Raw genomic sequence first — 25,773 nt, forward strand, 5'->3', positions numbered from 1 at the left:
TGCGCCCCTTACCTGAGTATGTGCCCTTAATTTCAGAATGATGTCTATAGAAAGTCCAAAGACATCCAAAGCGCGGGAAAGTTCAGAAGGACTTTCTGGATGAGTGCAAGTAACTTCCGGAAACTTAGAGGAGTTTAGGAGCAGAGGAGTGGAGCTTCAGCCTAGGGAATTCCTCCCTAGGCCTAAGGTGGATGCTAACAAGGAAGGAACTAGTTATGAGGACTTAGTGTGAAGACTGGTGCAAGAACTAATATGATATTCAGACTGAGGAACTACAGGACATATACAAGAGTTTATATAGGAAATAATGGAAAGATCAGTAAGCAAGAGTCCAAGGCTATGTATGAAGCATAAGCAAAGTTTATCAAGCGCAAGTCAGAAATGAAGCATAGGTTAACGGATCAGTAAGCATACCAGTAGTAAGTATAAATGAGATGCTGAGAACAAGGAATACCAAATAAAGGAATAGGCTGTGTTAACATTATATGCACAGGAAATGAATTAAGAAGCTTATCGTATATCGGACCGGAAGCGGATTCATACATTGGATCAGATCAGATCAGATTGGAGGTCTGGATGAGAAGTGTGGATATATGAGATATGACATTAGGGTGATGGGACAAAGGATGAATGATGCAGGCTAGCTGCAGAGGTATAGAGGTCTGATGTATGGAGGTAAAGGGATCTGGATGTGGATGTGCGAATGTGGATGTGCAGAGGTGCAGGGATCCAGACAGATAGAGGACTGAAGATATGGATAGGGTGTCTGAAGGTCCGGATGAGGTGTGGGAACATTGTCAGATGTAGGTCTGGAATATGGGATATGATAGTATGGTGGATTGCAAGTGAGAACAAGCCTCAGAAATGGACAGACGACCTTCAGACGACTTGGAAGAACACACAGAGCTTTTGGAAGGTCAAAAGAGTGTCGAGGAATGCAATGTGAGTTATCAGAAGGAATTAGCAGGATACGTGCCCAGTGCCAACCTGAGTGCTACACCAGCCTGATTTGTTTCACTAGAAACTGCATGTCAATCCAGAAACATTTGACAATATCCTTCACACTGCAGACATTTTCCCATTTTCCTCCACCAAACATTCAAAAAACATTGATTGAGAGGATAGAAAATTTCCCCCATTTTTCCTGTCAAAACATTGAAAAAAGTAATTCATGTATCAATGATGTTCTGTGTGTGGGACATGATGCAAAAATTGGTCATGTTCCTTCAAGGATAATGCTGTATTTTCCATGTATTGTCTTTGAAATAACAGCTTAAAATAATGTTTATTTTCTTCTCTGTGTTTTTCAAATATACTATGTTTTTAAAATGTTCTGTGTATATTTGAAAAATACAGAGAAGAAAATTAACATTATTTTAAGCTGGTATTTCAAAGACAATACATGGAAAATACAGCATTATCCTTGAAGGAACATGACCAATTTTTGCATCATGTCCCACACACAGAACATCATTGATACATGAATTACTTTTTTCAATGTTTTGACAGGAAAAATGAGGGAAATTTTCTATCCTCTCAACTAATGTTTTTTGGATGTTTGGTGGAGAAAAATGGGAAAATGCCTGCAGTGTGACCAGATCTCTGATCATCCTATCTTCTATAACCAGTCCAATAATCCTCAGCTCTCTGTCTCCAATCAGCTTGCTATTTTTCTAAATCATGCAGGCCACTATGACAATGCCATTTCACTTGAGGATGTTGCACAATGGGTAGGTATGAGTGTTGGGTCAGTTGTCAATTGCACTAATTGTGTGATGATCACATTACTTGAGGAGCATGATCAGTTTATCTTCTTCCCAGAAGATGACTCTAAGGATGCTGAGCTGGCTTGGTGGTTTGCTGAGACACGAACCTGTCTGGAGTGGAGGGGTGGCTATCTAGTCATTGATGGCTCAACTATGGATCTTTTCATCAAACCTGCTTATTTTGATAAGACATTTTATGATAGGAAATCCAAGTATTTCCTTAGCTGTCAAGCAATGTGTTTTTATTGATTTTTCATAGACAACAATTTAATTTAATTCTAGACAATTATTATGCCCCATATGTTTTTCAATTCACTTGCCTCTATGAAGAGCATGTTAACCTTCTCCCAGATGATTACTGGGTTTGGGCAGACAGTGCATATCCATTGGAGCCATGGTGTATCCCCCTTTTAAGAAGCCTCACAATGGACAACTAACAAAAAACCAGAGGACATTTAATTATCATCTTTCTAAGGTATTTTTCTTTTTTTGCTGTATTTTTTTTTATGAATTTAAAGATCCATGTATGTATTAAGTACATATTTGCAGCCAAGAGCTCTGCATTAATATTCAGATGAAGAAGTACTTGCAGGTTGCTGTGTATTGGATTAAGTGTTGTCTTATTCTATACAATATGATTATCTGCTGTGAAACTCATTATCACAAGCAGGATAAAAACTATGATGAGTCTCTGGAGTGGGCTTGTACAGAGAGTGAAGCTTTTGTCTTTCAAGAGATTGAGGATCCAGAGGGTAATGAAACAATAGGTGACAGGTCATATGAGGGAACCCCTAGCCAGGATACTTGTGCAAGGCTCACGAATGAGCTTTTTGACAGCCCTAGATTAAAAGCATAATGTAGGGATGAATAAGCATCATGTTTACATTCACCAATGATACATGTACTACTAGTAGTACATCTTGTATAACACATGTAACATCAATCTTACAAGTAACAGCAAAAATTCATAAGTCAGATAGCAATAACAGCAAAAAATGTGACAGCAGAAAACAGCAACAATAATACAAAAATAAGCTGCTAGCAGACAGCATGATAGTAAGAGGAACAACAACAGCAAACATGTCAGCCATCAGATGCAGAAGTATCACTATCACTCTATATCATCTGATAAAATTGAATCTTTAGATACTACATCTCTGCCTCCTTATTAAGTGCTAGGGTCTAGGCCTTGTGCACTTGAACATCCATCTTATGAAGGCAAATTTTAGCATTCTTGGTCTCCTGCTCTTATTGATGGCTGGCGGTGGCTTATATGGTTTTATATGTGTATGCCTCACAAAGATACTCATACTTCTTTGTCTCGTGATGGTAGTCCTTCTTCACATCAAGCTTCATAAAGAAGTGTTCATGCTTGAGGTTATGGTATAATGTGACATTAGATTAAATACTCCCAATCTCATCATTGACCCTCTCGACCTGCTCCTGAATGTCTGATTTTGCTTTTTCTTCTTCAATCCTATAGTCTTCGTTTGTGCTGATATTGAAGTCTGGAAGGTCAGAGAAGTAGGAAAATCTGATAATAAAATATTGTGAGTCGTTAATAAAGGCATTGACAAGCTATGAGTCATCCCTAGTGATGATGGTCTGTATTGTAGCTAGAGGGCATCTGAGTGCTGAATGCTGCATAACTATTATAGAAAAAAATAGGTGACTTCTGGGTAATTGTGAAAGAGATAGGAAGGTTAGAATGAGGAGATAGTGATAATGGGAGTTGTCATTTTTTCCTGGCAAACTTTAGAGGGCTGTTAAGGTTATAAGTAGGATGTAGGGCACCAGTATCCATATAGTCATCATCTAAGTGGTCTAATGCATTGCCAAGAGGGGCACAGAAAGTAGCAGAATATAAGTTGTTATCATCAAGATCAGGAACAATGCCTATGGTGGTGTCCAAGTCAGCATTTAGAGGTGTAGAAGGAGAAGCAGCAGCAGCAGCAGCAGTGGAAAGAGCAGAAAAAAAACAGGAAAAACAGGAGTGGGAGCAGCAGGAGGAACAAAAGAAACAGAATTTATTGTGAGTACTACTCATATAGACCAAGTAATAGAAACTACTCTAAACTTTTTCTAGGTTACTTGTTCTGGAATGTACATAAGATTTGCCAATGAGATCTCAATGAGGCTACTATGGTATTATAATAGAAATAAGAAAAATTTCCTAGTGTCTTCTTGTCTCATCAGGTGTCTGTACTAGTTTTCAGCTTGCCCCACTCTCTAAATATGCATATCTGCCCAGCTTATGAACATAACAACCTTACTTTTACTAGTCTTAGCCAATATCTAGTGAAGAGTTATGATTCATGCTGTCAAGCACTTTACAGTTAATTACATGGGTTAGCAGAGTACTTGAACTTAACTACTGAAGACTCCTATATGAATGAACATTATTGCTATCACTAAAATCTGACCTATGCTAAGCTGATTATTAACTATGACTGTTTCAAAAGTCAGAAAGCATGATACTTCAAATTTATCTTCATCATAATTGAAATTTCCTTCATTACAATTCTCATGGTTCTAGTGAAATAAAAGCCCAGCATCTAGGCCCCATAGATAGTTTCCTGTAGAGCTCAACCAAGCTGACTTCTTAAATAGGCACTGTTTGGAGATTAATAGACATTCTATCATGTAGCATTCCTCCACAGTCATAGGAAGCATGGAGCTAACTGACAAGTGTGGTTTTGCATGTGGCAGGACATGTAATAATTTGGCAAGTTGGCTTATCACAAATAATGATTCTAAGACATACATGCTATGTTCAAAAACTATCTTGCCAATTCTCAGCATTATCACCTCATCCCTTATTACCTCCTCAATTACTATTAGCATAATGTTCTATCTTATATTAGGTATATGTAGTCTAGATACAGGTATGACTGCTAGTGGTTTGTTTTGTGTAGGTACATGTTAAGGGCATTCATTAGTAGGATAATAGTAGCTATAAATGTACTGAATCAAACTCTGTTGTCCTTGTCAGCCTAATGGGTGAGGTATACAGCACGAGGGAAGTGTAGTAAGTAGCCCAAAGTATAGGCAACTTATACTGTCTAGAATCCCACTCGGAATAAGAAGGGATAGGAAATATAGTAAATATGTAAGGACATGTAATAAGGCTGCAACACATTTTACAAGCCTTGAGGTAAGGAAATTCACATATCATATAATACTACCTCACTAGTAACTACCCTGCATCCAAATTTTCGCCCTCAACTTCATCCATCCCTCACCATGTCACAATCCAACTTCTTTGCTGCGACAGCGAGATGGATAAGTAAGATGACAGGCAAAGCAAAGGCTGCTTTGAAATAGAAGACCATGCGGACCTCATCAAAGAAATGTAAATCTGAAGCGAGTGGAGAAACCATTAATCCTCTGCCAAAGAAGGCAAAAACCAACCGACCTGCTGATACCACTCCCCCGGAATGACAGTGTTGCTGCCATCAACATCACCAATACCAGTAACATCTGTTACACCAACCCCCCCTCCGACTGACAAAAGTCATTGTGCAGTCGTTCACATGGAGGAGGAGGAAGAAGCTTTGTATGCAGACAGAAGTGATGTTGACCCAAAAGAGAGTGACAAGGAATCACAAAGTGGAGAGAAAGAACAGGATCTACAAGATGAATTGAGTACATTAATAAATCTGTAAATCAACATTAATCTAATGCAACATCATTTGAACATCTCATGCGAGAGTGGGTCTCACCGGTCTATGCCTTCTTTCATTCAACACCAAACATTGTTGAAATTGGAGGATGGCAGGCACATGAATTCAAATGTCAGGCAAAAGGATGTAAGGCAGGAGTTGAATGTTTTCTGGATAAGGGTGATGCCCGTGCCACTGGAAACATGCGAAAACATGTTCGAGCATGTTGGAGAGAGGATGTTTTGCAAGCCGCCAACCAGGCCAAAAATGCTAATGAAGTTCGCAAAAAAATTGTCAGCAGCTTCCTGCACAATGGGTCAATTACGGCCTCGTTTGAACGCAAGGGCAAAGGAAAGGTGACTTACTCTCATCGTCAGCACACACAAGCTGAGACAAAGTACGTGGCCCTTGATTGCATCAAGAGTACCTTCTGACTCAATTGATAGGGCTGAACTTGTCTGTTGGGTCTCCGAAAGCCTGTGTCCATTCGAAATCGTCGAAGACAAAGGGTTTCAGTCACTCATGAAGACAGGACGGCCAGAATACTACATACCGTCTCCTTCTACTGTCGCTAGGGATGTTCAAATGGTTTTTGCATGGACACGAGAGCAGATAGCTAGGATGATTAAGGTAAGTTTTCCCTGAAGTCAAAAACATACAAAATAACATGCACATACCAGGGATACCCAGGAAAAGTCAATTTTACTACTGATGGCTGGACATCGCCCAACCACAGAGCATTTGTTGCAGTTTCGGTCCACCTCAAACTCAACGGCAAGCCACTAACATTGCCATTAGATATTATTGAGGTCGCAAAGGTGCATAGTCACTTACAATGTATTTACAAATTGTTTGGCTGATTGAATCACAGTCGCACACAGAAGAGGAACTCGCACAAACATTTGCAGACATTCTGGAGTATGGGATATCGGAGAAAGTTAGTCAATTGTTGGGTTGAGGATTGTCACTCACCAGCAGGATGCACATTCAGATACTCAGCATCACATGCGATAATGCCTCGAATAACACGGTGATGGTTGAAAAGCTGGCCAAGATGCTCCCATCATTTCTTGGAGCCCCAAATCATACTCGATGTTTCTTGCATACGGTGAACCTCATTGCTAAGTCGTTGATAAGGGAATTCAACATGACGAAGAAAGACACCAATCAGGCGCTTGAGGAGGAAATATCTGAGCCAGAGGATGATTTCAATGAGGTGAGTGCTGAAACTGAAGATGTGATTCCTGAAGAATATGGGGGTGCTGGGGATGACGATAATGATGAGGGATGGGTGGACAAAGTAAGTTTGCTGCCAGAGTGGGAGAGGAATGAGCTGCAGCGAGAGATTCGTCCCGTAAAGTTAGTATTAGTGAAGGTGAGTGAAAAAAGACAATGTGCACCTTTGAAATTGACATGCCAGAATCTAGCTGCACAAGCTTGCTTACAAACTCATTCACTCGACTACTGTACTTTTCCCCACATGGCACAAAGCACTGCATGCATCTGGCCAGTCCATTAGTAATATGCCATGGGACGTCACTACCCGGTGGAATTCGACCTTCGACATGTTGAAATATGCGCTGGACCATCGGGATGCAATCAATGTTGTAACACAAAGCTGAGGCTTAGGTTTGCGCAAGTTTGAACTCACCGATGTCGAATGGGAGATAGTGCAGCAGCTTTGTGATGTGCTAAAGGTATTTGTTTAGGTTTACATTATAGATTCTCAAAGACGCAACTACATTCTTCTCTCGCTCCACGCCTAACTTGGCCACTAGTGATGTGCAAGGCCCAGCTTGAAGCCCTGGGCCGGCCCAAGCTGGGCCCAAATAGGCCGGGCCCAGCCCAGGCCTGAGCAGGGCTTAGGCCTGGGCTTGGATTTAGAAAAGCCTAAGCCGGCGGCCCAAGCTGCGGCTTTGGGACATTGTTAAGAACGTGCTCAAGGGTCGGATCCGAAGGGCTTGGCTTCAGCTCGTGCACTGCGCCCCTTACCCGAGTACGTGCCCCTAACTTCCGAGGGTTGTCGAACGATGTCCGATGGTTACCGGACGATGTCCGGAGGGCGTCGGGCGATGTCCGGAGTCCGATGTCTGATGCGCGGGAATTCCGGCGGACATTCGGGAACAAGAGATAAGACTAATCCGGACGAAGTCCGAACTAGAAAGGAAACAGCGGAGGACTACCAGAGGTAGAGGCGGAGGTGACAAGTCTATAGGAGTCGATCCTAAGACGATGTTAAGACCGTGCACAAAGGGTAGGACTGATTCTGAGGGGCTTGGCTTCAGCTCGTGCGCTGCGCCCCTTACCCGAGTATGTGCCCTTAATTTCAGAATGATGTCCGAAGGACGTCCGAAGCGCGGGAAAGTTCGGAAGGACTTTCTGGACGAGTGCAAGTAACTTCCGGACGAGTGCGGGAAAGTTCCGGAGGAACTTCTGGAAATTACGATGAGGTTTCGTCCTGATACGGATACGTGTAATGGCTACTTATGACAAGTCCTAAGTAGAAGCAAACAGAGGAAAGGCTGCAAGGACAAAGTCCGAAGCAGAATAGGTCCGGAGGACCGCGGGAAAGTTTCGGACGAACGTCCGGAAACTTCGGAGGATCGGATGAGCGGATAAGCGGAGCTCTGGCCTAGGGAATTTCTCCCTAGGCCCGAGATGGATATTGACTAAGTCGATAGACTAGAACTGATGTGAGGACTTAGAGTGAGATCTAGTGCGAGGACTAATATGATATTCAGACTGAGGAACTACAGGATATATACAAGAGTTTATATACTAAGGAAATAACGGAAAGATCAGTAAGCAAGTGTCCGAGGCTATGTATGAAGCATAAGCAAAGTTATCAAGCGCGAGTCGGAAATGAAGCATAGGTTAACGGATCAGTAAGCATACCGGTAGTAAGTATAACCGAGATACCGAGGACAAGGAATACCGAATAGAGGAATAGGCTGTGTTAACGTTATATGCACAGGAATTGAATTAGGAAGCTTATCGTATATCGGATCGGATCGGACCGGACCGGACCGGACATCCGGATGAGATGCGTGGATTGAGGTATGGAGGTAAATGTATGTGGATGTGGATGTGGATGTGCAGGGGTGCAGGGATCCGGATGGATAGAGGACTGGAGACATGAATAGGGTGTCCGAAGGTCCGGATGAGGCGTGGGAATATTGTCGGATGTAGGTCCGGAATACGGGATATGACAGACGAGCGGAGGTCGACGAGAGAGAAACTCAAGTCGGACGGAGGAGGGAATGAGCAGAGTCTAAGATGATATTCAAACTAAGGAAACTACAGAGATTGTACAGGGGTTTATATACTACTGAGGACATAACGGAGAACAGTAAGTGCAGTGTGAAGCTATGTAAAGCTATGAAGAAAACATATGGGACGACTATCACTAGTTGATAAGGGAAATACCAAAGGGATAAGGCACGGAAGTTAGACGCGGGTCGGATCCGGACGATACATAGAAGTCGGCCGGATCCGGAAATCCGGAAATGATGAGTGTGATAGGTCCGGGTCCGGAACGCGGGATATGACAGACATAGAGATATGATGCCTTGTCACGTCAGTGGTCATGCGGGCCAGGTGCACATTTCCATAATCTAACATATTCTAGAATCTACATGCTTACTACCTGGCTTGCATCCACCAGTTGGTTCAACACAGTGAGCAATGCAACAAAAAATGTGTCCCTTTAATGGTCTAATAACTTCACCCCATAGGTCACGAACTACCCGCCCGCCATCTCATTCGCCATCAACCACAATGCTACGGGCACCCTCAAAGACATGACCGCGAACCTGAAGAACAGCCAAGGATTCGCCATGAACATCATCAAAAGTGCTTTTAGCATGGAATGTGAGGTAAATTCATTTCACACCAAGCTCGCTTGTTCGCTGACATTCTCGCCTCTCAATAGCTCTACAAATCGATAGATATTACCCACCCGGTCACAGGTGAGCACAGCAGCACGCTCATCCTCGTGCACATCAAGTAATTCCATGTGCGCAAAGACATGCTCACAGGCAGAGGTGCCGTCAACCTCACAAAGTTCAAGCCAGTTGCATGTGTGGGTGTGCCGTGTCAGATTATGAGCAGACTCTGGAACTCATTGACAACACCATGTAAGTTGCAATGTCTCTGCAATATGTGTTGACTGACAACTTCTTTTCCAGCTGTGCCGCAGAGCGCAAGGCCCTCCTGAACACCACAAACAAGCTACACAACGCTGCCGGCAATGTCTATTACAACGATAAATGCACTGGGGCGGTCTGGGAAGCGTATAGCACATTCAATCTCACATTGAAGGTCATCGTGGTATGTCATACAACTAACTCTCATTCTCATTCTTCTCCTTGTCTTCCCTTCTCCTGATCTCGTCCATCGTCCGTATTCGTCTGAGCCATGTCAGCAGTTGCTGATGTGTGCTGGGCATTTGCGCATGGTGTTTATGGTGTTGGGAATGGCATGGTGGAGTCCAGACATTGATTCAGCATGTGGGCTGCAGCTTGCATGGGCCTAAGCCCCGGCTTTGGGCTGGCTTGGGCTCATGGCTCAGGCTTGAAATCTGGTGAGCCTAAGCCCCCCCAGGCTGAGCCTAAGCTGGGGCTTTGAGCCCAAGCTGGGCAGGAACATCACTATTGGCCACTGTGATTCCTGCCATGGACCTAATCCATGAGACACTCACAAGTTATTCCCTGAACCAGAAATATTGTGCCTCTATTCGTGCAGCTGTGCGTCTCACCAAGAAAACTCTGAACCGCTACTACGAGCTTACCGATAAATCCAAAGTATATCGTATAGCAATGGGTGCGTGTTTTCTTTTCACTTTCTTGCTTCCTTCACTAATCATAAAATAGTTTTGCATCCACGGCATAAACTATCATACTTCAAGAACACTGGATGGACAGAAGAGTGGATCAACACTGCCGAAACCCTGGTGCACAAGGAATTTGAATGCTCTTACTCAATCCTGGACATCGAGAATGACGCAGACACCGAGATGGATGAGGAGCCTGCTGGCTCAATGGATGTTGATTCTTCCATGGTACACTCTATTTCATTGTTTTTTCACTCGCTAATGTCATGTTTTTCCTAGAGCAAGAATATCTTTGATCATATACCAGCTCTTGCACCACCCAAATCTGCTGACCTCCATGACGAAGTAGATCGTTACCTTAGTACTGACGTGGAGTGTGCCGACAATGCAATCACATGGTGGCATGAACGTCGTGGCTCCTTTCCTCGTCTCTCCCACATGGCTCTGGATTATTTGACTATCCCCGGTAAGCTCTGTCACTCTTATGGTTATTCAGTGCCCTAATTATTAGATAGCAACTTCAGTGGATGTTGAATGGCTATTCAGCTGAGGTCAGCTTTTGCTTTCTCATGTTTGCTCACGGCTCATGGCTCAGTCAACGCGCGCTCTTCTTTGCCTTGGTTTATGGAGCAAACTCAACTTAATCAAGAACGAGGATGTTTTGAAGGTGACTTCTTTGCCTGATGTTAAAGATGATGAAGAGGAGCTCGATGAAGGCTGGGACCGCATTATCATTGAGTAGGATAGGTACTACTACACCATGTCATAGTTCACTGCATTATTCTACTTGTACCCACAGGTATACCCTTGATGGGTCATACCCCAGGCCTCATACCCTCATACCCGTCACAAAAACTGTACCCACTATTGGGGTATGGGTATATCTATGGGTACGGGTATGGGTATGACCTCCGGCACCCAGGGGTATACCCTAGAAATCCCTACTCTTAATAAACGCAAAACTGATAGAAACAACGCCTCAGATCCATAAACATGAAAATATGTGCACCTATGCCACCATATGCTACCCCCTCATAACTCCTCATTCACTCATTTACAAGGAATCCACAGCCCAGTCATCAGTCAGCAAGAGAAGGTCCCGTCACCCTGGACCATAGACCCCACCCAGCCCTACATATATCTCTTACTGCATACCACCTGATTCCTGTACCTGCCTGCATCAGCAGGCCGAGTATGTGTTAGCTTACATCCACACGGACCCATACACCATAGTAACCACAACAAAGTCGTCTCATCTTCAAACCAATTGCATGTCTAAAATGGCTGGCAGGAACGGTGGACTGATGGGGGCACACCTCACATCAGGGCATTCATGAATTGGGAGGCACGTAAAGGACACTGGTGTCCTGTAGACTAGAATGTAATGTCCTGCATAGAGTATACTCTCGATAGGACAGAAACTTGATTTTTTTTTAAAAAACCAAGTATTATTGCAATTTGCATATATAATGACGCACGCAAAAAAAAACATTCCGAAGGCTTCGTGTAGCGTGAGACTATTGTATGAATCTGTGCGCATTGTTCTATCAAACGCTCGAGCTAAGTTTGATGTCTCATCATGGTCAACAGACGTATCAGTGATGATCTGAAGAGGGCTGCCATACACCTTAGAGATCGCGGACATGACTCTGATGATGAAATCTGTCGTATTACTACTATCTCACTCTCTACTCTTTGTCGTGCTCAACAACACCAGCGCCTAACCGGAGATGTTGCAAAAGCACCTGCAATTGGACATGGCCGTCCACACAAGCTTATCCATATGGACTGCCAGTACCTCATCCAACTAGCACGTCATAAACCCACCCTCTTCTTGGACGAGTACAATCGTCGTCTTGCCGAATATCGTCACCTTCCCGCATCACTTGCAACCATTCAACACACTCTGACACGTGCAGGACTGAATATCAAGCATGTTCAGAAACTCGCATCCGAAAGGAATCCCCTCAAGCGTGCAGCATTCATCCGTCGTATCAGTCAATATCCAGCACACTATTTGATCACTCTCGATGAAGTTTCAAAGGACAATAGGACATATGCACACATGTGGGGTCGGGCTTGTCGTGGTGAGCGTGTGGAGAAGCACCACCCATTTGTTCGGAAGGAACAATTCTCAGTGCTTGGGGCTATGGCATTGGACGAGGGTTTTATTGCAACACAAGTTGTTGAAGGGAGCTTCACATGTGAACTTTTTTTACAGTTTTTGCATGATGATTTGGTGAGTTGTGACCTACTCCAAGTCATGGCAAGCTAAATGTGCTTCAAGCTTCCCTGCACGAACCCTTATCCTGCACCTCTCAGTGTCATTGTCCTCGATAATGCTACTATTCACCACTCCCAAGAAGTGGTTGACCTAATCGAGGGTTATGGTATGTGGTTTCGATCTTTATGTGACTCCTTTGGTACTAGGCTCAGGCTGACTCGTTTGAAGGGTGTCATGTCGAGTATCTCCCACCTTATTCTCTTGACTTCAACCCTATCGAGCAAGCATGGTCAGTAATCAAAAACTACCTTCGTCGCAATGGATTGTCTCATGGATCTAAGGTGGAGCAGTACTATGAGTTGTATGAGGCATGCAAGGTGATCACTCCTGAGATGACTTGGGGTTTTTTTCATCATTCTGGTTACATTTGAACGTGTATCAGACAATGTAATACATACGAGCGAGCAATTGAATATCAGTGGGACTCCTTCCAACGTTCCTCAGCATCCCGTACTGCTGCAAGTTCTCCGATTGACAACACACACTCTGTGCGCAGTTGATTATCTGATATCAAGCAAAGGAGATGCGGACCCGTAATTTGATGGCTATTGAGTTTATCATAGACTGAGAGTGGGAGATCGTACAAATCACAGAAGGCTTGAAGGCTAAGACGAGGCGGGACTTGAGTTGGTTGAGAAGGCTGCTGGACAGTAGAAGAAACATCAGGCTGAGGTGCTGGAGTTTGGTGGGCTGTACTGAGGAGCTCTGCAAGGCCAGAAAAGTTGACAGTGATATTCGATGACAGTTTAGAGTCTTGTGTAATTTGATTTCTTCGTCGTTTAGCCAATGCAAGAATGTCATTGTCTTTGGAGGAGCTAGATCCCCTGCGTGCGGGTGGGTCAAACATTTTGCTATTTGGAGGATGGTCGATGTTGACTCCATCAATTTTTGCTTGCTTCAAAAGGCAATGTTAGTACGAGCAAAAATCTGCAAAAGAAATCAACAACTATTGCTGATGCCCAATGGCGTAAATGCTGAAAGGTCAGATGAACATGGTCATTGACGGACATGCCAGCAGGCCAGCATTGATTGTATGGGCAAGCTTTATCTTCACAGTGGTAGTGGTCTTGTAAATTCTTGATGATCTTATCTTGTTCTTGCTCCTCAACAGTTGGTTCACGAACTTGGGATTGCTATCATTGATTCGTGTCAGTCATAATTACCAAAATACGTAGCATATATCTACCCTTTTTGCCTTTTTTTGTGGCTGCGTGTCATCGTCTGAATCCAGTGCATTCAGAGATTGCTAATCATCATCAGCCTGAGTGGACTGCAGTTGCTATTCAAGATACTACACACTCGTTTCTGTGGCCTCTGTGGCTCTGCCTCGTCATTTGATTCATCAGCATCTTGTGAGTTGCTGTTTGGTATCTCCTGAATGGTCACCTGCAGCACAGTGTGAGCTATTATGACCAACGTACAAGGAGCAGTATCTTACCTTGTTCTCGACAAGAATTAATGTACCCTCGGCACTCTTCTTCCCTTGTACTTGCCCAACCATCTCTGCATAATCTTCTTCTCCTTCGAGTGTGATATCCTTTGTGCGGGATTTCGGAATTGAGTAGGTAACAGTAAGCGAGTCAGTAGTATCTGAGTGAAGTATTCGGCCTAAGTTATACAGCCGTGAGTGTTCCAAGAGATCATGTCATTTCAGTATATGGAGAACTTTCACAAGCATGTCTTTCAGGTCGAAATCCTCGTGAATGTATACAACTTTGTTGATCGCCTTTGGTTTCGCATTTTTACGTCGTTTTGATGTGCCTGCCATGTCTTGAAGGGGAACAAATTCAACGTTGAACCGTAAGCCTTTGCCATCATTGAATCCACTTATGCCCCCTGCGGAGTTGAGTAGTACCATTAGTCGTGTAGACAGAACAAACTTACAGCCATCATGCTCGTCTGAATCATAGGCTGGATCATCGTTGAGCACTGGCATAGTGTTACCGTTATGCTTTGATGTAGTAGCAGTATGAATGACTCGGATATAAGCTACTGCCGCTACCATATAGTACTACACGTGATAGCCCTCACATCGCGCAAAACTTTTTTTTTTTTTGAAATGTCATTATATTTGCAAATAGCTATAGTTTTATGCTATGAAATATATCTCTTAAGTACAATAAACATATTGGAATACTCAAATTTGGAGCAGTTGTTGATTTAAAAGAAATAAGTAGGTCCATTTGAGACAAGTAGGAAAAGGAGTAAAAAGGTCGAAATAAGTAAGATTAAGTAAGCTAACATTTTCCTGATGCAAGCCAAAGGTTCAGGCTGCTGATACATTATCACAGGTAGGTATAATGCATGAAATGGAATAATTTTGATTGTCCTAATCAATGATTAGTGCTCCAGCGCGATGTACTGTTGTATTTGAGAGGATACTGTACTTTTCACAGTACGAACGAAAGAGTTTGCATTGTTGACAAGTAATGTTACCCAAAGCGGCATACCGGCATCTGCCAAATTTCAAACTCCTCGCATTGTCACTGAGTTCGACCAGTCTGACTACGTCAATAAATTCTCACAATATTAATCTCAAATTGACGCATAGTCAGACTGAACCGTTACAACTAGGAGTCTGGATCATATATAGAAAATGTTTTCGTTATATTGGAATATAAAGCCATATATAACGTCGGAAAACCACCGCAATCAACGTGAAGCACCCTGGGGAGACTCACCAGTTTTCTGATAGTGCTGCGGTGATATGGTGCCCGTGACGCCCGCGACAAGGTGCTGCGACACTAGTCGGTCGCAGCAGTGGCGCAGCTCCTAGTGCCCATACAATAGGCTGTGCTGAGGGTGGAAACTCAAATATCGAAAACCTGAATCGAACATAAGCGCTCGCACGATGGCTGAACATGGTCATGGCTCTCCCAACCCCCATGGCTCTTCCCAAGTCCATGAGGAGCAACACAATTTCAAGGAACATAACAAGAATTATTTCAATGAGCATGGTCATCAGTACAATGATCATCCCGACGGACATGAGCTAGCTCGGCGCCTTGGAGCAGCCATGATCAACGCCTATCCATTCGAGGAGGACTCGACGTTGGTTCTAGACTATGCTTGTGGTACAGGTCAGTCATGTATACGAAGGGTTTTGTAGCGCTCTTGTGAATTTGTCCGTCGTACTCCAGGTTTGATCTCCAGACAACTCGCTGCGCATGCCAAATGCATCGTGGGCGTGGACATCAGCCAGACCATGGTCGACCAGTACAATCAGAGCTCTTTTAATCAGGGTATACCACCCGAGGAGATGAGGGCTGTGTGCTGTGACCTTACTACTGAAGCCCCAAATCAGCTGGATGGAATGAAGTTTGATGTGGTTGTGGTACGTCTCCGCCTGCAATGTCCCACGCTCTCACCTTGACGAATTCTAGTGTGCATCGGCGTATCACCATTTCCCCTCTATCGAAGATGTCACGAAGGCTCTTGCATCATACCTGAAACCAGGGGGTTCGCTTTTGGTCACAGATTTAATGAAGTTATCTTCTGCAGAATCTGTGCAGGCGTTGTTTCCCACCGGATCACTCAAGTCGAATCTTGTTGCGCACAAGGGTGGATTTGAGGAGGCAGACATCAAAGCCGTATTTGAAGGTGCTGGATTGGTTAACTTTTCATTTGTGACAGCCTGCAAGGCGAAGAGAGATGGATACCCTGTCCAGATCTTCTTAGCTTCTGGGACCAAGGAAGTTGCTGAAGAACCATAAATTACTCTGTATTAGATCAAATCATCATTTGAGAGATAATGAACCACCAAAGCGTCTTCTGGCAGCAGTATCGACTTTGGCCTTCACTTCCCAGAATGCTTTCCACCAAGCTTTCCCGATGCTCTCCGCAGTCGATCTTCCATCGTGATTCTCCTCTGCGCCGCTCGCGCGTTCATACACCTCCCAATTCCTCCTCAAGAGGATAAGCCACCACTTCATTACACCAATGGTTTTTTCCATGCCTGTATCAGCCGATTCTACGTTCCGCACCAAAAATTTGCTGAAGTAGTCAACGTCTTTTTGCTTCGGAGGATATTCTGTGAATCCCTTGACCCATGACTCGATGACAGTCTGAACATCTCCAGTTTCCGCGAAGTACAATTTCTCCCCTGGCTGCTTGCCCTGCTGCTTCAAAAGAGGAGGCTCCGGGTGCTTAGCCTGAGGAGGGGGTTTCTTGCGATAAGGTGCAGATGGCGCGCGACTAGAAGCCTTGATGATCTTGCGTTCTTGAAAGAGATTTCCACTTCTCGCATGTCGAGCCATGATCACCTGCTCACGCTGCAAATCCAAAGGTAAGGCAGCAAACACATCTGGGTCGATATCAAGTTTTCGGAGCTCTGCGTCAGATACACGCATGTACGATGGGACATCACGTTTTGCAAAGAGCGTGTTTTTACGGGGGGATACACTCGTTCTGTTCTTCGGTGCAAGCTGTTGAGTGATTCTTTTGACGTTGACGCCTTTGACTAAGATTGTCGGTCGGACGTCATGAGAGGGTTGTTCCGCCGGCATTGGCGAACGTGATCTGCGTTGATATTCGACCTCTAGTTCCTTCTTGACGTCGTCTGGTAACGCATTGAAGACGTCCTTGTCGACCTGGGAGAAAGAGGGAAGGTCCAATGTAGGCAATGGACGTGAAGGACCGGCCTCATTCTCATTCTGGAGTGGATCATCTTGCGAAGGGGGTTCAGTGATAATCCTAGGCACTGGGAGAACATCTTGTTCGGTGTTCTCCTGTATAGTTGTCTTGGAGCTTCTAGCGTGGAAGGGCAGCTTCACTTGCCCAGGATCGGTGATGTCAGATGCCGACAGCATATCTAGCTTCTGTACCTGAATGCCTATTCCGCGCAGCTCTTTTGGATCGAATCCCCAGGAATCCAATAGTGCCCATGCGTGGTCACCGATATCCTTTGGATCGCTTGTAGCCCTGCCATTTGCGCTGCTTAATAGAGTTTGCTTGCTGAACGTCTCGCAGATACCGTGTCCCATGAACTAAACAGTGAACATTCATCAGCACCTGGTTTGAATAAGGTCTACAATCCTGGATACCTTAGGTCCCTCAACAGGTGCACTTGGATCGCGTTTCATAATTTTCAGTGTTAAAGAACGTCCAGACATGTCGATAGCGTTCAATCTCCGGGAAACTTCTTCGGCCATCTGGTAGATGAATGCCTTGGCTTGGCCGTCGTTTTCAAAACGTATGCCATACTAGGTTAGACTCAGAGCTCAGTGACTACATAAACCAAACTACTTATCAGCAACTCACGTTGATATCGCATGAGACAGACTTCCTCGGTTTGTCAGACTCGAGTTTTCGTTCATCGATGCCACGGATCGCATTGTACAGAGTTTCGCCAGTAGTCTTGCCAAGCGCATCGCACAATGCGGCTTTGGTTTTCTTAGTGAGTTCGCCGAGATTTGTGGCTCCGAGCTTCTCGTTCGCTTTGTGGCGCGTAGAATGTCCGAAGCCGTGAAGGTCATCGATATCTAACGGCGCTAGAACCTCTTGTACATCTTCTAGTTTCAGATGGAATGATCCTGCAGGCTTGGCCTTACGTGTCGCAATGCGAGCAAGCTGTATGTTCTCCGCAATACCAATGCTAACTGTGGCTTGTGTCAATAAGTGACGATGGGCACATTGATGTGAAGTACCTTCGCAACCTGTTCCTTCTCTGACCTCGGACCGTATCTGTTCTGCAAGGGACCTTGCGGGATCATCCACAAATGCTAGGGAAGACGGCCGGAGAGCACATCGGGAAATACTCGTGGTAACCTCAATTAAAGCCTCATCGACGGAGACAGCCTGGATATCATCCGCATGACGCATTAAAATAGTGTAGAAACGCAACGACAGCTGTTTATATCTGATCTCGTGTTGGGTGAGTGTAGTGAATGAAAAGACAAATACATACTTCTCAAATTCGTAAGGCATAGTCATAAGATCAGGGCATAATCTCCGTCCTTGCTGAAGGCTGAAGATAGCTATTACTCACAAGTCAACACGTGAAATGTATGTAGCATACCTCATTCCGTTTTTGATCCCAAATGACCTGGCTTCGTAACTTGAGCTTGCTATTTCACTTGTACTCGATGCACCCCCTGTGCTCCCTTGCGAGTGACAAACGACAACCGGTTTGCCTCGCAACTCAGGGTGACTCAGAAGGCCGACGGAAACGAAAAAGCAATCAAAGTCGCAGTGCATGATAACACGCTTCAAACCCGGGGCTTTTCCCTTTCCTTTTCTTTTTGATGGAGACCTCGTCGCGAGCTGTGCCCCGCTCATGTTGGCATCACTACTCTTAGCCATGTCCTGAAGGTCGCCTATAGACTCATGTATCAACCCATTTTCAACTTCTTCTTGGGCTTGTTGAACCAAATTTTTCAGCTCAGCCTTCCATGTGGACAGGTAGTGCAGTCGTGAGTGTTTGTAAAAACCTTCTATGAAATCCGGTGCCACGGAGGTATGTGCGGCTCTCCATTCAGGATTAGCCATCACGCGCTCTGCTAGCGGGTTCGATGTATGAGCGGCGTATCCAGGGATGCGTGCAGAGTCTTTGTATGTGCCAGGATCTGTAACATGCAGCGGTCGGGGTGAATAAGACGCGGGGTCACCAGCCTCAGGGGCGGCAATACCTGTCATGCTGGAATCAGGCGTTGCCGCAGAAACCTGGTTATTTGATGGTGGCTGTTGATGCTTACGCATACCAGAGCATGCTGCTGTACGTGAATCCGTAGACAGATAACTTTGAGGCGTGTGCGCTCCTTGATGTTGCTCGACCCTGGCCTCAGGTTTGAAAATGTAATTCCTCCAGGGCATTAAGGTTCCTGCAGCGGCACTATCCACCAACCAATCAGGTCTCACAATCTTCATGTGCTTCCATTCTTTGATCTTCGCAGCTGTCAGTGAGCAAGTGATGATATGGGTCCTGTATAAGGGGCGATGAATCTCTGTGAAATGACTGGATTGATAAGGAAGGTGCAGACACTAATGATTTCTTATCCAGGTAAGGTTGAAACACACCCCCGTGCGCCACTATCAACTGACGCAGATCTTGAACTGAAGGATTCGTCCACCCGTTAATCTGCGATCAAAGTCAAGGCCCTGCGTTCCTGGGATGACAGCGGAGATGCGCACGTATATTGAAAGACCGCTAAATATTTTTGTTGTAGTGCCAACGCCTATGTCTGCATTCTGTATCTGGAGTTTGGCGCGCTTGCGATGCATGTATTCTCCAAAATGTCCAAAACGAGATGCGCCATAGATCTCGGGATCATCCTCGGTGTCACGGAGTCTATGGGTCAAGGTCCCGTGTGAGGTCGTCTCAACTTGCTGCTCGTCACTTTCATCACGATGACGCTTGCGACTCAGTGACTCTGTGTCAGCTGAGGGAGCTGTGATTTGATCTCCGGGTAGCACCGCGTTCCTGAGAGCTTCAAGGAACTCTGGATCGTCAGGGCCGAACAGGTCGGAGGAATCGGTAGACGCAGAGGATTGAAGTGGCTTCGCCATCAGTCTCCCTAAGGCAATACAATGATGTATGAGGAGAGAGGCATATGGTCTCCGCGTCCTTCACGGCAGCCCGGTGTTCAGAAGGAACCGTTAATTGTCCTTATTTGTCAACAGTAAACAATTGCAAATACACTAGTCGACCACAACAATTCCATATGTGGGTTAGCAAGCATGTTAAAGTAGAATAAGTATGTTCTTCAGACTATCGCCATATAATACAAATATTATAAACACTGTACAACAATAGACACATCATCTAACCAAGGTGAGTCCATGTTCAAAGTCAGAACACGAGATACGCTCGTCGGATCATTACCAAGCGCTTGCCAAAGCAGTCGGAGGGCCAGACTTTTTTCATCTAGCTCTCTTGAGCTACTGCATGCGGCCGCACGGGCCCACCGATCAACAATTACATGTTGGTTTGTGCCGCATATGTCCGTGAACCCATCTGAGCAGAGAATAAGGTATCTGCGATGAGCTCGGGGCGATGGATCAAGGGGATAATGCGTGACTTCCGGCGTGGATGAAATATATGGAGGCGTGTGGTTCCTCATGAGAAATTCTTCCCAAGGAGATGTGTCATGCTGACCAGGGTATAGATTGTAGAGGATACGTCGAGTGAACTCGGGTGGTTGTTTGAAGGGGGTGTCTCCTAGACCTGTTCAATCGAGCATGTCAGCGAATAGTGAAATCTGAAAATCTGAATGTAACATGCATCGAAAGGGTGCAATAGCTCCAAGCACACGACCATCCAAAATACACTCTGGCTCACCAGGGTGCTCATTTATGACGCGTTGAACCTCGAGCGGATTTTCTCCATTATGAGATCGCGTTAAAACCTCGACATTCCATGCTTTCTGATCAGTCTCTGAGACCATCACTTGAATCAAAACGTTAGCCGTCACGACAAATAGTATTGTCATGCTCTACGTACGTCCTTGGCAGTCACCTAGGTTGGCGAGCCATAGATTTTGATGATCAGGGTCAACAAGAGCTACGAGCGCAGTAGTACCATACAAGCACAGCCTTGCCTTCGTGTAATTTTGTCCTCCTGAAAGTTGATCATCAAGAACTTCCTGGATCTGCAAGTCCGACAAGCGAGACAGAGATGACAAACCGCCCGGGAAAAGTTCCAGGACGTCATTAGCGATGGCGTCATCGAAAGCGCGAATGGCCATCGCAAACATGTCCGCAATTAAAGGCGGTGGTACAACACGGTCACCGTGTTTCTGAGTGATCAACTCCAAGTGTTCCCGCACAATGATGGGCATGTGATGAGCCACATGCTCGACGGTATGGCTGCCGAGGTGACCTGTGAATAATTCCCGGTAACGACACAATGACAAGCATTGTCAAAAACTGCGCCTACCATCAAAAACCGCAGACAGGGTCCAGACGCGTCCCTGAATATGTATCTGCTGGACTGCATAACGGTCTTGCGAGGAGGTCTTAGCGCAAGGTTGGAAGTTGAGGGCATCTGCCCGCCACCGTCCAGTCGGGTCAAATTTGACGCTGTGGAGGTTGGAGGCTGCCGCCAGGTGATCCCAGGCATCGTCATGGTTCAAATTTCGGAAAGGACGTGGCCAATCATCTGTAGGACTGCACAAATTACCAGGGATATCGCCAAAGGATGCAGACGAAGTTGGACCAGCATCCCAGGAGCATTGGGACATTCCATCCATGAGGCGCCGGTCACGGAAGAAGCAAGCGCAGAAGAAATGTGGGGAAGCGGAATCCCCACTTTGCGGTCGGGCCGCTTATAAGTCATCGCTGCTGTCATGTGCAGTACTGAGCGTTAAAGTTCAACGTTAATTAATGACATATATCAATAAATTTGGAGTCTTTGAAGCCGTGCGTATACACGTGGCGTCAGACGTCGCCGTGGTACCACATTGGAAGTTTGGGACGGAGATGGGCACTTGGCGATTCAACGTGATGGGATATAGTTAACTCCCGCAATGCTGTGTTTGGCTGTAGAGTTTCGCGCGGTCATTCGATGCAACACAGGCACTGGGAAACCTCCATTGAGGGACGAACACAGAGGGGAATAAACCTCAAACTTAGCCAACTCTCACTCCATGCCAGTGCAATTTGCAGGGATAGCTAAATTACCTAAAAATGCTATATACATTACACTCTTTATGAGTGGCGTTATCTAAGAGCAACCAGAATCATAGTCGTAAGCTACAGTATAGTGACGAAAAGATGTGTACAATGCTATAAACTTGTAGAGATCGTGGTAGGTAAAGATCCAGTCTAATCCTCAAAAGTTCATGCTGAATTATGACAACATGGCTTGTTTATTACGGAAAGGGTTGTGAGATCCGCCCGTATTTGAAGGTGTTATCCAATCCGATCCAGGTTCCGGGGATTGTCTTACGGACGCAGCGTACTGCTCAGCAGCGGATAACGATTTAGAAGGTGTTGGCTGACGTTTTAACACGTTTGGTTTCTTGGGTACCGAAGATCCAAATGTCGTTGTCGAAAACCGAGAAGTCAAAGGGTTCGACTTGACAGGCTGCCGAGGTTCAGGTCCGGAACGAACCATCCCTGTCACCTGGGAATACATGGAACCCGCCGACAACCTATGAGCATCGGAGTAATCGTGTGATCCGCGACGCTTGTAGGGATGAAGCGAGGGGAGAGGCGAAGGAGATCGGCTCGATCCCGTGCAAGAGTACTCCTGTGCACCTATGAGCTTCTCCATTTCCTTATGGTGCCGTGCCTCCTCCGCAGTGCGCAGTTTCCATAAAGCCACGCTCTCCGACTCAGGCCGCGGGCTACGGTTGTGCCCAAAAAGCTTCTCTCCAAAGCGGGCAAGTCGCCATCTCCAGCTTTGCTTGTGGAGGGCCTTAGCAGACGCAAATGCCGCTGTGTCCTTTGCTCGTTGCTTGCGAGCTCGCCGGCGCCAGCAGTACAAAAAGGTCACAAAGATGAAGGCACATCCAAGCGCCATGAGCAAAATCTCCCACCACTGCAATCGCTGGGTCGTGATTATGGTAGGAGTCGATAGCCCCGAAGGAACCGCGCCTGAGCTCGTACCAGAGGGTGAAGATACTACAAGTTCTGAAAGGCATGCTCCAAGACCTGGGACAACACTTGTACCACTCGTGCAGTTAGCTGAAGTGCAAGCACCCCCACGCAAAACTTGACTAGAACTTGAGCAAGCGAGGCAGCTATTTGGACCGGCACCTGAACAGCTAGCACAGCTGGAATCGCAAGACTGGCATGTCGAGGACGTTGTGTCGAAATATTGGTTCTGGCTGCAAGTAGCGAGGCAACGCCCACTCGTAAGGACAGGAAGTGCTTTGTTGCAACTTGTGCACTGGCTAAAGGATGCGCCTGAACATGTTGCACAGTCTGGGTGGCAGGAAATGCATGCCCCAGAAGAACTAAACATGTTGGAGGGACAAGAATTGACACACTGCCCGTTTGAAGCCAGCAAGTTGTTCGCGCATGTCAAGCAGTTGGTAGCACTTCCCACACAGCTAGTACAGGATGAAGAACAAGCTAAATAAATAACGTCAGTCTAATTTAGTAATGAATTGAGATGAGACAACCCGTACCTGTGCACGTCAAATTATCTTGAGGAGAGAGGAAAGTACCAGACGGACAACTCGTCACACACTCCCCTTGTGACAAGACAAAACCAGGAAGACAACCAGTACACTGAGCTTGATTAACAGTGGATGCTGCATTGAAATTGGATATCTGGCAGGTCGTGCACTTCGGTCCACAAGCTGAGAATCGCAAATTGAGCACATGCTAAGCGCGCAAAGTGCGATACACTTACTGTCACACTCATGCTTGTTATTGTTAGCAATCAGATTGGAGCCTGAGCAAACACCCCCGGTGTTGGTCGTCACGCATGACCCATTAAACTTGTACGTGGCAGGTCCACAAACGACACAATTGTTCGAATTCGGCCCGGTACAAGTCGTGCAAAGCGGCGAACAAATCGCGCAAGTAGACCCAGCGCCATAGCTTCCATCAGGACAAGCCGTACCATTTGACGTAGTTTGCGGAAGGGCGTCGCACTTTGTGCGGTCGTTCCCGTCCTGAGTAAAGCCCGACGCGCAAGAAATACAGTCCCCGGTGCCATCGGCACACTGTTGACAACCTAACTGACAGACTGGAACCAAAGATGAGATTGGGAAGACAGAAAAAGAACGTGTCGTAACTCACTTTCACAGTTCCCGCTTGTATCTAAAAAGAAACCGGCCGCACATGCTGCACATTGAGTTCCGTTTGACGCCGAGGTCCAGCCGCCGATACAGGTACACTGTCCATTGGCACCACATTCTCCGTTGATACAGTTGCAGCTCGATGGCAGGTTTGACACTACTGGCACCAAGCAACGCCCCGTTCCTGAGATTCCATCATCACATGAAGTACACCCTGACGGACAGGCCTGGCACTCCGGTCCAAAGAAACCAGACGAACATGACTCGCAAGATGAACCAGTGAATCCACTTGAGCATTGACATGTTCCAGAAGCGGAGCAAATGCCATTCCCGGAACAAGCCGGTGAACAGGTTGATGATTGCAGGTTGAGTAACGATAGGGATCCTGAGGCGCTCGCAGGGAGCTGGCTGACGTCAGGAACAGAGTTCCACAGAATGACACGGCTATTGCTTCCGGCTGATACAGCTACCCAGACGTTCCCTGAGAGGGCAAATGAGGAAGCAGTAAATGGGATGGATGTATTTCCGACGGGAGACGTAGGGAGGCTTGAATATGATCCTTGTCCTGAATAGAAAGCTTGTGGATAGATAGCAAGACCAGGTTGAAGTGCGATGTTTAGTGGAAGAGAAACCGAAGATCCAGCACTTGAGTTTCCGAAGCCAGTGGACGGAGAAAGTTTGGCAGAAGAAGACGTTAACAGCTCATGAAGTAGCTCTGGGTTGGTCGTGGATGTATATTGCCCAGGAAGAAGAAGGACTTCGGTCGATATTCCAGATGCTGAAAGAGTTGCTCCAACTTATCATGGCCATGAGTACGACGATGTATGCTCTAGTAACTTTTTGACTCACGAGTTGTATTAGAATAACCTTGCAGGCATTGTCCCGCAACGCATACAACAGAAGAAGAAGATTGCGCGACTGAGCAATGACTAGCGTCAGACATATCGGGTACTATGTCATGCAGTTTCGCACTCACCAACAGACGCGCCAAAGGCGAAAGTAGCAGCAAATATGCTCGACAACATGTCGAACTAAGAAACGTGTAGTGAGAAGGAAGCAAGAAATAAACGCGAAGCTCTATCACAGAAAAGCATGGCGAGCGTGGCCTTTTGTTATTTAGAAGAATAAGGACGGTGGGTTGCTGCTCGACCAAGAGAACAATGCCTCGTCCAAGAACAATAAGCGAGTCCATTTCTAAATTTCCTTATTTGGAAATCCATGCCGACTCGCGACATTACATAATTGTTCCAGGCCACAATGTACAACGCCGTGGACTGCGCATATTAGAGTTGTTAAACCGGTGTTTGGGGGAGATAGAACAATATTTAATATTTAATGATGACAACATAGCGCCTAAAAATCCTAGCTCATTTATGTCAATGATCAGTCTCACTGAGCCCTTCAGTTAGCGCTGATTACATGTGTATGGGGTAGTGAAGCGGCTAAAGCCAAAGCTCCGGGATGTGACATTGGTGCCTTCAGCGCAAACGTTTGAGAGCGTTGGCGATAAGAAACATCTCACAACATCTAAACAACATAAGGC

At 45.7% G+C, this 25,773-nt stretch overlaps 8 protein-coding genes across 8 annotated transcripts; 4 read left to right on the forward strand and 4 right to left on the reverse strand.

Annotated features, from left to right (window-relative positions):
* Nucleotides 1-864: 864 nt before the first annotated feature.
* HD556DRAFT_1439784 (uncharacterized protein) lies at nucleotides 865-2,203 on the forward strand (the record flags this gene model as incomplete). Its single annotated transcript, XM_041306010.1, has 4 exons — nucleotides 865-942; nucleotides 1,629-1,730; nucleotides 1,794-1,978; nucleotides 2,026-2,203. The coding sequence occupies 4 exons, from the start codon at nucleotides 865-867 to the stop codon at nucleotides 2,201-2,203; spliced, it is 543 nt and encodes a 180-aa protein (XP_041163802.1).
* A 6,860-nt stretch (nucleotides 2,204-9,063) lies between these two features.
* HD556DRAFT_1305617 (uncharacterized protein) lies at nucleotides 9,064-9,962 on the forward strand (the record flags this gene model as incomplete). The annotated part of the gene is made up of 7 exons (XM_041299805.1): nucleotides 9,064-9,105; nucleotides 9,163-9,303; nucleotides 9,360-9,396; nucleotides 9,466-9,509; nucleotides 9,539-9,564; nucleotides 9,616-9,757; nucleotides 9,855-9,962. 7 exons carry the CDS (start codon nucleotides 9,064-9,066, stop codon nucleotides 9,960-9,962), a joined length of 540 nt encoding a protein of 179 aa, XP_041163803.1.
* A 2,212-nt stretch (nucleotides 9,963-12,174) lies between these two features.
* HD556DRAFT_1213418 (uncharacterized protein) lies at nucleotides 12,175-12,501 on the forward strand (the record flags this gene model as incomplete). The annotated part of the gene is made up of 1 exon (XM_041296614.1): nucleotides 12,175-12,501. A coding segment is annotated over one exon (327 nt), but the record flags the coding sequence as incomplete, so codon positions are not given.
* Nucleotides 12,502-12,958: 457 nt separating this feature from the next.
* Nucleotides 12,959-14,548, reverse strand: HD556DRAFT_1305619 (uncharacterized protein; the record flags this gene model as incomplete). The annotated part of the gene is made up of 8 exons (XM_041299806.1): nucleotides 12,959-13,047; nucleotides 13,075-13,438; nucleotides 13,536-13,676; nucleotides 13,730-13,789; nucleotides 13,843-13,929; nucleotides 13,982-14,080; nucleotides 14,210-14,379; nucleotides 14,428-14,548. 8 exons carry the CDS (start codon nucleotides 14,546-14,548, stop codon nucleotides 12,959-12,961), a joined length of 1,131 nt encoding a protein of 376 aa, XP_041163805.1.
* Nucleotides 14,549-15,119: 571 nt separating this feature from the next.
* HD556DRAFT_1347635 (S-adenosyl-L-methionine-dependent methyltransferase) lies at nucleotides 15,120-16,521 on the forward strand. Its single transcript, XM_041302287.1, has 3 exons — nucleotides 15,120-15,623; nucleotides 15,684-15,877; nucleotides 15,927-16,521. Exons 1-3 carry the CDS (start codon nucleotides 15,395-15,397, stop codon nucleotides 16,254-16,256), a joined length of 753 nt encoding a protein of 250 aa, XP_041163806.1. The 5' UTR covers nucleotides 15,120-15,394; the 3' UTR covers nucleotides 16,257-16,521.
* Nucleotides 15,923-20,010, reverse strand: HD556DRAFT_1458229 (uncharacterized protein; the record flags this gene model as incomplete). The annotated part of the gene is made up of 8 exons (XM_041308171.1): nucleotides 15,923-17,528; nucleotides 17,586-17,744; nucleotides 17,803-18,140; nucleotides 18,189-18,400; nucleotides 18,449-18,508; nucleotides 18,560-19,462; nucleotides 19,521-19,618; nucleotides 19,672-20,010. Coding segments are annotated over 8 exons (3,357 nt in total), but the record flags the coding sequence as incomplete, so codon positions are not given.
* On the reverse strand, nucleotides 19,913-22,100 carry HD556DRAFT_127190 (phosphatase 2C-like domain-containing protein). The gene is made up of 4 exons (XM_041299188.1): nucleotides 21,416-22,100; nucleotides 20,981-21,358; nucleotides 20,762-20,926; nucleotides 19,913-20,704 (listed from the first exon to the last, which is right to left on the reverse strand). The coding sequence occupies exons 1-4, from the start codon at nucleotides 21,726-21,728 to the stop codon at nucleotides 20,271-20,273; spliced, it is 1,290 nt and encodes a 429-aa protein (XP_041163808.1). The 5' UTR covers nucleotides 21,729-22,100; the 3' UTR covers nucleotides 19,913-20,270.
* Nucleotides 22,077-25,472, reverse strand: HD556DRAFT_127125 (growth factor receptor domain-containing protein). Its single transcript, XM_041299178.1, has 6 exons — nucleotides 25,207-25,472; nucleotides 25,080-25,148; nucleotides 24,232-25,026; nucleotides 23,840-24,178; nucleotides 23,613-23,786; nucleotides 22,077-23,556 (listed from the first exon to the last, which is right to left on the reverse strand). The coding sequence occupies exons 1-6, from the start codon at nucleotides 25,253-25,255 to the stop codon at nucleotides 22,328-22,330; spliced, it is 2,655 nt and encodes an 884-aa protein (XP_041163809.1). The 5' UTR covers nucleotides 25,256-25,472; the 3' UTR covers nucleotides 22,077-22,327.
* Nucleotides 25,473-25,773: the final 301 nt, after the last annotated feature.

Source organism: Suillus plorans (genome assembly GCF_016647745.1).
Source record: "Suillus plorans strain S12 chromosome Unknown HD556scaffold_11, whole genome shotgun sequence".
Taxonomy (NCBI): Eukaryota; Fungi; Basidiomycota; class Agaricomycetes; order Boletales; family Suillaceae; genus Suillus; species Suillus plorans.

What these genes read in the sequence shown, in the direction of transcription:
- HD556DRAFT_127125 (XM_041299178.1), bottom strand. Translation starts at nt 25,255, where the DNA reads ATGTTGTCGAGCATATTTGCTGCTACTTTCGCCTTTGGCGCGTCTGTT. An exon ending in AGGTTATTCTAATACAACTC is followed by an intron (nt 25,027 to 25,079) that starts GTGAGTCAAAAA and finishes GGCCATGATAAG; the next exon opens with TTGGAGCAACTCTTTCAGCA. An exon ending in AGATAATTTGACGTGCACAG is followed by an intron (nt 23,557 to 23,612) that starts GTACGGGTTGTC and finishes TTATTTATTTAG; the next exon opens with CTTGTTCTTCATCCTGTACT.
- HD556DRAFT_1347635 (XM_041302287.1), top strand. Translation starts at nt 15,395, where the DNA reads ATGGCTGAACATGGTCATGGCTCTCCCAACCCCCATGGCTCTTCCCAA. An exon ending in AGACTATGCTTGTGGTACAG is followed by an intron (nt 15,624 to 15,683) that starts GTCAGTCATGTA and finishes GTCGTACTCCAG; the next exon opens with GTTTGATCTCCAGACAACTC. An exon ending in TGAAGTTTGATGTGGTTGTG is followed by an intron (nt 15,878 to 15,926) that starts GTACGTCTCCGC and finishes GACGAATTCTAG; the next exon opens with TGTGCATCGGCGTATCACCA.
- HD556DRAFT_127190 (XM_041299188.1), bottom strand. Translation starts at nt 21,728, where the DNA reads ATGGATGGAATGTCCCAATGCTCCTGGGATGCTGGTCCAACTTCGTCT. An exon ending in CCTGTCTGCGGTTTTTGATG is followed by an intron (nt 21,359 to 21,415) that starts GTAGGCGCAGTT and finishes AATTATTCACAG; the next exon opens with GTCACCTCGGCAGCCATACC. An exon ending in AGCTATTGCACCCTTTCGAT is followed by an intron (nt 20,705 to 20,761) that starts GCATGTTACATT and finishes TCGATTGAACAG; the next exon opens with GTCTAGGAGACACCCCCTTC.